Source organism: Eleutherodactylus coqui, chromosome 9, assembly GCF_035609145.1.
Source record: "Eleutherodactylus coqui strain aEleCoq1 chromosome 9, aEleCoq1.hap1, whole genome shotgun sequence".
Classification (NCBI taxonomy): Eukaryota; Metazoa; Chordata; class Amphibia; order Anura; family Eleutherodactylidae; genus Eleutherodactylus; species Eleutherodactylus coqui.
In genome coordinates, this window is record NC_089845.1 from 163,548,056 (window position 1) to 163,559,551 (window position 11,496).

An 11,496-nucleotide genomic window follows, 5' to 3' on the forward strand; every position below is an offset into this window, starting at 1 on the left:
AATGGATAGGGCAGGCGAGGGGCTACATGTTGGGCTGCATCTCAAGTTCCCAGGTCCCACTATTAAGCCACAATAGCGGCAAGAGTGCCCCCCCCCAACAACTTTTACTTCTGAAAAGCCCTCATTAGCAATGCATACCTTAGCTAAGCACCACACTACCTCCAACAAAGCACAATCACTGCCTGCATGACACTCCACTGCCACTTCTCCTGGGTTACATGCTGCCCAACCCCCCCCCCCCCCCCCCCGCACGACGCAGTGTCCACAGCGCACACCAAAGTGTCCCTGCGCAGCCTTCAGCTGCACTCATGCCACACCACCCTCATGTCTATTTATAAGTGCGTCTGCCATGAGGAGGAACCGCAGGCACACACTGCAGAGGGTTGGCATGGCTAGGCAGCGACCCTCTTTAAAAGGGGCGGGGCGGTAGCCCACATTGCTGTACAGAAGCAATGAGAAATATAATCCTGTGCCACAGCCATCAGGAGCTGAACACGTGGGCATAGCAATGGGGAACCTATGTGCCACTCACTATTCATTCTGTCAAGGTGTCTGCATGCCCCAGTCAGACCGCAGTTTTTTATAAATAGTCACAGGCAGGTACAACTCCGCAATGGGAATTCCATGTGCACCCACAGCATGGGTGGCTCCCTGGAACCCACCGGCTGTACATTAATCTATCCCATTGCAGTGCCCATCACAGCTGAGGTAACGTCCGATTAAATGCAGGTGGGCTTCGGCCCACACTGCATGCCCCAACCTGACCAGGGTTTTTAATTCATAGACACAGGCAGGTACAACTCCCTATTGTGATGTCCGTGTGGACCCACAGCATGGGTAGGTGCCAGGAAGCCACCAGCGGTACATAAATATATCCCATTGCATTGCCCATCACAGCTGAGGTAATGTCATGTTTAATGCAGGTGGGCTTCGCCCCACACTGCATGGCCCAGTCAGACTGGGGTTCTTTAGAAGTGGACACATGTAGTTACAACTCCGTGTGGACCGACAGCATGGGTGGCTCCCTGGAACCCACCGGCGGTACATAAATATATCCCATTGCAGTGCCCAGCACAGCTGATGTAACGTCCGATTAAATGCAGGTGGGCTTCGGCCCACACTGCATGCCCCAGTCAGACTGGGGTTCTTTAGAAGTGGACCCATGCAGTTACAACTCCCTGTGGACCCACAGCATGGGTGGCTCCCTGGAACCCACCGGCGGGACATAAATGTATCCCATTGCAGTGCCCATCACAGCTGAGGTAACGTCCGATTAAATGCAGGTGGGCTTCGGCCCACACTGCATGCCCCAGTCAGACTGGGGTTCTTTAGAAGTGGACCCATGCAGTTACAACTCCCTGTGGACCCACAGCATGGGTGGCTCCCTGGAACCCACCGGCGGTACATAAATATATCCCATTGCAGTGCCCAGCACAGCTGATGTAACGTCAGCTTTAATGCAGGTGGGCAAAAAATTAATTGGATTACACTGTAGGCGAGGACCCCCAAAAAATGGTGTACCAACAGTACTAATGTACGTCAGAAAAATTGCCCATGCCCAACCAAGAGGGCAGGTGAAACCCATTAATCGCTTTGGTTAATGTGGCTTAATTTGTAACTAGGCCTGGAGGCAGCCCAGTTAAAATAAAAATTGGTTCAGGTGCAAGTTTCAACGCTTTAATGAGCATTGAAACGTATAAAAATGGTTTACAAAAATTATATGACTGAGCCTTGTGGGCCTAAGAAAAAGTGCCCGTTCGGCGTGATTACGTGAGGTTTCAGGAGAAGGAGTAGGAGGAGGAGGATGAATATTATACACAGATTGATGAAGCTAAAAGGTCCACGTTTTTGATGGTGATAGAGAACGATGCTTCCATCCGCGGGTGCAGCCTACGTATTGTTTAGGTATCGCTGCTGTCCGCTGGTCGAGAAGAGAAGTCTGCGGAAATCCAGGCTTTGTTCATCTTGATGAGTGTAAGCCTGTCGGCACTTTCGGTTGACATGCGGGTACGCTTATCTGTGATGATTCCCCCAGCCGCACTAAACACCCTCTCTGACAAGACGCTAGCCGCAGGACAAGCAAGCACCTCCAGGGCATACAGCGCGAGTTCAGGCCACGTGTCCAGCTTCGATACCCAGTAGTTGTAGGGGGCAGAGGCGTCATGGAGGACGGTCGTGCGATCGGCTACGTACCCCTTCACCATCCTTTTACAGTGCTCCCGCCGACTCAGCCTTGACTGGGGAGCAGTGACACAGTCTTGCTGGGGAGCCAGAAAGCTGTCAAAGGCCTTAGAGAGTGTTCCCCTGCCTGTGCTGTACATGCTGCCTGATCTCTGCGCCTCCCCTGCTACCTGGCCGTCGGAACTGCGCCTTCGGCCCTAGCGCTGTCGGATGGCAATTTCACCATCAGTTTGTCCGCCAGGGTCCTCTGGTATAGCATGACTCTCGAACCCCTTTCCTCTTCGGGTATGAGAGTGGAAAGGTTCTCCTTATACCGTGGGTCGAGCAGTGTGTACACCCAGTAATCCGTAGTGGCCAGAATGCGTGTAACGCGAGGGTCACAAGAAAGGCATCCTAACATGAAGTCAGCCATGTGTGCCAGGGTACCTGTACGCAACACATGGCTGTCCTCACTAGGAAGATCACTTTCAGGATCCTCCTCCTCCTCAGGCCATACACGCCGAAAGGATGACAGGCAAGCAGCATGGGTACCCTCAGCAGTGGGCCAAGCTGTCTCTTCCCCCTCCTCCTCATCCTCCTCATGCTCCTCCTCCTCAACGCGCTGAGATATAGACAGGAGGGTGCTCTGACTATCCAGCGACATACTGTTTTCCCCCGCCTCTGTTTCCGAGCGCAAAGCGTCTGCCTTTATGCTTTGCAGGGAACTTCTCAAGAGGCATAGCAGAGGAATGGTGACGCTAATGATTGCAGCATCGCCGCTCACCATCTGGGTAGACTCCTCAAAGTTTCCAAGGACCTGGCAGATGTCTGCCAACCAGGCCCACTCTTCTGTAAAGAATTGAGGAGGCTGACTCCCACTGCGCCGCCCATGTTGGAGTTGGTATTCCACTATAGCTCTACGCTGCTCATAGAGCCTGGCCAGCATGTGGAGCGTAGAGTTCCACCGTGTGGGCACGTCGCACAGCAGTCGGTGCACTGGCAGATGAAACCGATGTTGCAGGGTGCGCAGGGTGGCAGCGTCCGTGTGGGACTTGCGGAAATGTGCGCAGAGCCGGCGCACCTTTCTGAGCAGGTCTGATAAGCATGGGTAGCTTTTCAGAAAGCGCTGCACCACCAAATTAAAGACGTGGGCCAGGCATGGCACGTGCGTGAGGCTGCCAAGCTGCAGAGCCGCCACCAGGTTACGACCGTTGTCACACACGACCATGCCCGGACGGAGGCTCAGCGGCGCAAGCCAGCAGTCGGTCTGCTCTGTCAGACCCTGCAGCAGTTCGTGGGCCATGTGCCTCTTCTCTCCTAAGCTGAGTAGTTTCAGCACGGCCTGCTGACGCTTGCCCACCGCTGTGCTGCCGTGCCGCGCGACACCGACTGCTGGCGACGTGCTGCTGCTGACACATCTTGATTGCGAGACAGAGGTTGCGTTGGAGGAGGAGGAGGGTGGTTTAGTGGAGGAAGCATACACCGCCGCAGATACCACCACCGAGCTGGGGCCCGCAATTCTGGGGGTGGGTAGGACGTGAGCGGTCCCAGGCTCTGACTCTGTCCCAGCCTCCACTAAATTCACCCAATGTGCCGTCAGGGAGATATAGTGGCCCTGCCCGCCTGTGCTTGTCCACGTGTCTGTTGTTAAGTGGACCTTGGCAGTAACCGCGTTGGTGAGGGTGCGTACAATGTTGCGGGAGACGTGGTCGTGCAGGGCTGGGACGGCACATCGGGAAAAGTAGTGGCGACTGGGAACTGAGTAGCGCGGGGCCGCCGCCGCCATCATACTTTTGAAAGCCTCCGTTTCCACAACCCTATATGGCAGCATCTCCAGGCTGATAAATTTGGCTATGTGCACGTTTAACGCTTGAGTGTGCGGGTGCGTGGCGGCGTACTTGCGCTTGCGCTCCAACACTTGCGCTAGCGACGGCTGGACGGTGCGCTAACGACGGCTGGACGGTGCGCTGAGAAACATTGGTGGATGGGGCCGAGCACAGCGGAGGTGAGGGTGTGGGTGCAGGCCAGGAGACGGTAGTGCCTGTGTCCTGAGAGGGGGGTTGGATCTCAGTGGCAGGTTGAGGCACAGGGGGAGAGGCAGCGGTGCAAACCGGAGGCGTGAACAGCCTTTGTCCCACCTTGTGGGGTGCTTGGCCATCATATGTCTGCGCATGCTGGTGGTGGTGAGGCTGGTGGTGGTGGCTCCCCGGCTGATCTTGGCGCGACAAAGGTTGCACACCACTGTTCGTCGGTTGTCTGCACTCTCAGTGAAAAACTGCCTGACCTTTGAGCACCTCGGCCTCTGCAGGGTGGCATGGCGCGAGGGGGCGCTTTGGGAAACAGTTGGTGGATTATTCGGTCTGGCCCTGCCTCTACCCCTGGCCACCGCACTGCCTCTTCCAACCTGCCCTGCTGCTGCACTTGCCTCCCCCTCTGAAGACCTGTCCTCAGTAGGCGTAGCAAACCAGGTGGTGTCAGTCACCTCATCGTCCTGCTGCTCTTCATCGGAATCCTCTGTGCGCTCCTCCCTCGTACTTACTCCAATTACTACTACCTGAGTGATAGACAACTGTGTCTCATCGTCATCGTCCTCCTCACCCACTGAAAGCTCTTGAGACAGTTGCCGGAAGTCCCCAGCCTCATCCCCCGGACCCCGGGAACTTTCCAAAGGTTGGGCATCGGTCGCGACAAACTCCTCCAGTGGGAGAGGATTCGGAACCATTGCTGCCCATTCTGGGCAGGAGCCCGAGAACAGTTCCTGGGAGTCTGCCTGCTCCTCAGAATGTGTCATTGTAATGGAGTGAGGAGGCTGGGAGGAAGGAGGAGCAGCAGCCAGAGGATTCAGAGTTGCAGCAGTGGATGGCGCAGAATTCTGGGTGGTCGATAGATTGCTGGATGCACTTTCTGCCATCCACGACAGGACCTGCTCACACTGCTCATTTTCTAATAAAGGTCTACCGCGTGGACCCATTTATTGTGAGATGAATGTGGGGACGCCAGAAACGTGCCTCTCTCCTAATCCCGCAGCAGTCGGCTGCGATACACCTGGATCAGGATCTCGGCCTGTGCCCACACCCTGACTTGGGCCTCCGCGTCCTCGCCCGCGTCCACGTCCTCTAGGCCTACCCCTACCCCTCAGCATGCTGTATTACCAGTAGTGCAGAAACAGAACGCTGTAATTAAATGTGCTGCTTATTGGCCTGTGGGTGGAGGCTGACTTCCCTTATGGAACGCACAGCAGAGCCAAGAAACTATTTTGCGCACGCCTGTAGTGAGACGTAGGTGCGTATGACTGAGCTAGTGGAATTTACAGCGCAGAAACAGTCAAGTGGCCAAAGGCCAGTAGTAGGCCTTAAGTATTTTGCTTCTATTTTTTTTTAAATGCTGAGCTGATACAGCAGACAGATACTGTAGGCAGCGTATAATATTATGTATACTGTTTCCCTCTGGCGGGATGACAGCGCTGATGTAACAGAGACAGCAGATCCAGGAAACAATTTTGCGCAAGCCTGCTGTAACGCTTAGCTGCGTATTAATTAGGACTACTACCCCCAGCAGACACGCAGTAAACTGAGGACGGTCACAGGCCGTCCAAATATAGTATTATTCCCCAATTTTTTGGGAAAAGCCCACTGCCTATATAGCCTGAATATCTCTTTCCCTGCCTCACCAGTACTGGCCCTATACTCTGTACAATGACTGCAGATTGCGGACGCAATGCTCTGCACGGCCGATATACAAAAAAAAAATTGTGCAACACTGCTAAAAGCAGCCTCCACACTACTGCACACGGTTAGATGTGGCCCTAAGAAGGACCGTTGGGGTTCTTGAAGCCCAAAATAACTCCTAACGCTCTCCCTATAGCAGCTCCGGCACCAGCAGCACTGTCCCTGATCTCTGTCAGAATGCATCTGTGGCGAGCCGCGGGCGGGCCGATTTATATACTCGGGTGACACCTGATCTCCCCAGCCACTCACTGCAGGGGGTGGTATAGGGCTTGAACGTCACAGGGGGAAGTTGTAATGCCTTCCCTGTCTTTCTGTTGGCCAGAAAAGCGCGCTAACGTCTCAGAGATGAAAGTGAAAGTAACTCGAACATCGTGTGGTGCTCGCCTCTAGTAACGAGCATCTCGAACACTCTAATACTCGAACGAGTATCAAGCTCGGACGGGTACGTTCGCTCATCTCTATTAGCGTAGATTCGTCAGCAGGTCTGCTTGTGTGAAGGTGGCTTTAGGGGTTAAACGTTCCTGGAATAGGCGCACCGCTCCCAATGATAGACTTGCTTCTCCGTCCGATTACTTTATAGCATATAACGACTATTAGATTGCGTTGGTTACTGTAAACATTCACTCTGCAGGGAAGAGCAAAACCATAAAGGCAGCGAACCCGGCCGCAAGCGTTCCTTTCTCTCCCGATCTCGTTGTATAAAACAACATGTTTCCTGAGTTACCAGCTGAGAAATTAGCGAAAGCTCATTAAGCCTGCTTAACTGACTGGCGAAAGTTGTTACTTAAAAGGGGTCAATTACCCGGCGCGCTCATCCTGCTCTGATTCCACGGAGTCATTAAGCACCAAGTACCATGGGCACCGCGGCTAATGATACAAAGTGTAAACAATGACACAAAAAAGTCACTTTAGCATATTTATTGTAGTTTTCATGGCAATTTAAAAGAAGAAGACATTAAAAGGGCTCCCCCATCGGATCTTTAATGCCCATGGGATCTGTTTTATTTAAGTCATAAGTATCAGGAATACAGAAATCATCCTGGTATGTAGAAGGCAAGGTGGATGGGCGACGGCTGCATCTAATGCACAGATTTTGACACACATTATAGTGCGGATTTTGATGCAGATTTCATCTCTTCCTTTGAAGTGGCAAAATCGGCACAAAAATCCCCAGTATAGGGACCAGCTGTGGAGTTAAAGGGGTTGTACTAAGATTTGAAGCTGGATAACTTGCTGATCATGGGGATCTCACTTCTGAGACCCCCGCTGATCTGGAGATCTGGATTCCCCTGTCGCATCTCTTGTCACTGTGGGAGTCGCCTTTCCAGCCGCAGGGATGTCACTCTGAATGGAGCACGGACGGAGCATGCATCGGCAGCGCTCCATTGATTTCAATGGACTGAGGAAATATCTGAATAATGCCCTCTCGGCGGTCTCATTGGAAGTGAATGGTGCGTTGGTGCACTTGCATGATCAGCACTCCATTCAATCTCCTCATTGCGGTGGCTGCAGTGACCCCACAGTTCGGAAGAGAGGGACACAGGACCCCCATTCTCAAGATCAGCAGGCGTTTCAGCGCTCAGATCCCAACTGATTAGAAAGATGTCCCCTATTCTGTGGATAGGGGAGAATTTCAAATCTTGGTACAACCCCTTTAAATCCACAGCTTGTCACTAGGGTATAACTTGCAGTTATGGTACAACTCCTTTAAAGGGGTTATCCAAGTTATGAAAGGACATTCTAAGGCGTCCTCCATGGTGTAAAGTAACAAAGCAGCTGATTCTCCCCACTTCTCGCTCGTCCTCCGACTGTGGCTCCGGGTTTCTGCTGCGTTTGTGTACAGGAGGCATGACACAATACAACCTACTCTTCAGCCACCCCAGGAGACTAGTCTACTCAGTATCCCACTTCTTCATCTTCTCATTTGCTACAGTCTTTGATCACCCATGCTCTGCTCGACTTCGTTGTGATGCTCCACACAGCAAAGGCAGGATTAAGACGCCTGGATCACCAGACGCAAACATCATCGTCGTCAGTGCCCAGACTGAAGACACCCCAGTTTTACTCTGTAGCAGCCCAGTTTTGACGTTCATGACATCACTGAGTCTGAGTAATGGCTGGATAGGAAGATGTGCCTAGCTGCCGCATTTAGTATGGATTGGAGTGAAGCGAGTCTCATGCGGGGGAGGCCAATGAATAGCAAGTTGCAGTAATCTAGTTGGGAATGGATGAGGGTGACAACCTGTGTCTTTAGCATGTCTGTGGTGAGGAACGGACAGATTTTAGCAATATTTCTGTGGTGCATGTGGCATGTTTGGGCCAGAGATTGGATGTGGGGGGGCGGGATGGGGGGGGTAAAGGAGAGGTCAGAGTCCAGTGTGACCCCCTCCAAGACAGCGGGCATGCTGTTTGGGGGTTATGATGGTGCCAGACACTGGAATGGAGATGTTGAGGGGAGGTTCGTTGGAAGGAAGAAAGACGAGAAGGTCAGTTTTAAAGAGGTTAAGTTTGAGAAAAAGGGAGGAGATAGTGTTAGAGACAGCGGGCAGACAGTCAGTGATATTTTGGAGGAATGGTTTAGAGATCTCATGGGAAGAGGTGTATAACTGGGTGTCATCAGTATAGAGATGGTATTGGAGGCCAAATTTGTGGATGGTTTGTCCAATTGGGGCTGTATAGGTAGAGAAGAGAAGGGGACCAAGGACCGAGCCCTGCGGTACCCCAACAGTGAGAGGAAGTGGAGAGGAGATAGAACCAGCAAAGGAGACACTGAAAGAGCAGTCAGAGAGATAGGAGGAGAACCAGGAAAGAGCAGTGTGGTTTAGACCAATAGAGTAAAGCATAGTGAGAAGGAGATCATGTCCAACAGTCTCAAATGCACCAGAGAAGTCGAGGAGGATTAATAGGGAGTTTTCGCCTCTAGACTTTGCCATCATCAGGTCGTTTGATACTTTTGTGAGGGCAGTTTCGGTCAAGTGTAGAAAGCGGAAACCCGACTGGAGGGAGTCAAGGAGTGAGTCTGGTCAGATGCTCCTGTCTACTGGTGGTCTGTAGGGGGTGTCCTGAGCCCAGTCACCTTGTGTGCTCCCACACATCTACTGGTCCGAACACCCCCTAACAATCTGGTCAGGCACTCCTGTCTACTCGTGGTCTGTCAGGGGCATCCTGAGCCCGGTCACCTTGTGTGCCCTCACACATCCACTGGTCCCAACACCCCCTAACAGTCTGGTCAGACACTCCTCTCTACTGGTGATCTGTCAGGGGCATCCTGAGCCCGGTTACCTTTTGTGCCCCCATCCACTAGTCCCAACACCTCCTAACAGTCTGGTCAGATGCTCCTCTCTACTGGTAGTTTATCGGAGGGTCCTGAGCCCGGTCACCTTGTGTGTCCTCACACATCCACTAGTCCCAACACCCCCTAGCAATCTGGTCAGGCACTCCTGTCTACTCGAGGTCTGTAGGGGTCATCCAGAGCCCGGTCACCTTGTGTGCCCTCACACATCCACTGGTCCCAACACCTCCTAACAGTCTGGTCAGATGCTCCTCTCTACTGGTGGTCTGTTGGGGGGTCCTGAGCCTGGTCACCTTGTGTGCCCCCATCCACTGGTCTCGACACCTCCTAACAGTCTGGTCAGAATGGCCGGTGGGGGACAATTCATCGATACAACCATCCAGCTTCTCACATCCCAATATTGCGCCCCTCTCAGTGGGTGAAATCTGTTTTCTGTGTCATAGAGGTGTATAATGTTCAACAAGCTCTACACAAGCAGAAGAAGAGGTCACTACACACAAGGAGCCTCCGAGAGCTTTTTATAGGCCGAGGGGGGGAACCACTTTTTGGGCCTCCGGTGACAAGACCGTTCATCTAATCACCCCACAACTCTCATCATTTACAGATCTGCCTGAGATGAAACTACAGGACGAGTATTACAGCAAAATGACAACTTCTTCAGGGGGCGCGATTGTTTTTTGACAAAGAATGTATTCTATTACCTTTATTCTAATGGTCAACAATTATGACAACACCAAATTTATAGAGATTTTATTATGTTTTACTACTTGTTCACAATACAAACCTTTACAAAAAAAAAAGACCTTGTGTTACCACAGTGCAAGACTCGAGCATTTTGATTTTTCTGACAGGGCTGTATGAGGGCTTGTTTTTTGCAGGATGACTTGTAGTTTTTATTTTTACCATTCTGAGGTTTATACTACTTTTTGATTTCTGTTTTGAGGAGGCGAGATGAACAGAATAAGATTATTTTGGCTTTTTCGTTTTCATTTATCCTGGAATTGACAGTGCAGGATAAATAATGCGATATTTAATAGTATGTGAAGTTGAAGATCTGGCGATACCAATGATGTGTAGTGTTTTGTTTTTTTTTATGTTTTCAATATTCAAAGCATTGTGTAAGTGTAAAAAAAAGCATGTTCATAGCGCCGATAAAACTGGAGCGACAGCTGTTTGATGTAGAATGAATTATGTTTTTCTAGAACTGCAATATCCTTTCCCTGTAGAACGAACCCAGCTTGTGATAAATAGTAGGAGTGAAGGAGTTAAATAGAGATTTGTCATCTTCTAGATAGAAAATTCATCAAATTCCTTTCCTTTCTAGGTCCTATCTACACTGAAATGATCAACAATCTACTCCAGCCAGTGATGGAGTCCAAGGACTGCACTTTAATTCGACATGATGTGTTTCATGCTCTCCCAAATACAGCAAATACCCTCATTGGACGAGCCGCTCACATAGCTGTGCTGGATTCTGAGCTCTTTTTGGAAAAGTTTTTCCTTGTTACAGGTCTTGGCTACTTCAAATAACTCCTTACCCTAATGTGCAGGCTTCTCGAGTGTTCGGACTTTTAGAATTCATAAACCAAAAAGTTTCTGGGGAAAGCATGTGAGATCAGTGATGAAAAAAAATGTAATATCTCAAAAATGGCCTTTTTCTCCTCAGTTTCATTTGCTGTCCTTCTTCTGGAAACCCCAGTAGCATTATTATACAGTATTGATATAATCTAACTCTTAAGAATCTTTTCAGTAATGTTCTAATTTCTCAAGCAGAGTCCAACATGGAACAGAAGGTTTCCAACCTTTTGGCAGACACACAGATCTGCCCCCCAGATTCGAGCCTCTGTTACATGATGCTGATGGGACTTTCTGTGTCATTATACTTTTCTCTGGTAATATACATCCCCGATCCGGCTAACAAGCCAGCCATGAAGGCCAGCTCAACTGATCTTCTCCGATCCCTGTCCTCAGTACCGGCCAGAAGACTCCTTGATCTACAGAGAAAGCTATACATCCTGTCTAATAATCTCTGTATGTGCAATAATTTATTCCAAATTCAATTATTGTAGATGCAGAAGACCTAGTAGGGAGCTATTTTTGGGAGGGTTAATCGCTAATCCAACAGAACAACTCCAATGTTTAGTGAAAGTGAAGATGTTTTATTGAGGTCTTCAAGGGTTTTTGCATGGAAGAGAAAGACTTACCTAGTCCATTACTTTCATTTCTGGTTTGGTTTCAAGACCAGGCATCAGGATTTTGTTGTCTTTCCAGTAATTTACCATTAATGGCCACTGTTTCATGTTTTTAAGTATTATG

The 11,496-nt window shown here is 50.5% G+C and overlaps 1 protein-coding gene across 1 annotated transcript in view; it reads left to right on the forward strand.

Annotated features, from left to right (window-relative positions):
• Positions 1-10,826, forward strand: part of FAM135B (family with sequence similarity 135 member B) — a 205,691-nt gene extending 194,865 nt beyond the window's left edge. The window contains exon 20 of the mRNA XM_066578914.1: positions 10,505-10,826. Within this exon, the coding sequence (XP_066435011.1) occupies positions 10,505-10,710 (206 nt within the window). The 3' untranslated portion in view covers positions 10,711-10,826. The remainder of the gene's footprint in view (positions 1-10,504) is intronic.
• Positions 10,827-11,496: the final 670 nt, after the last annotated feature.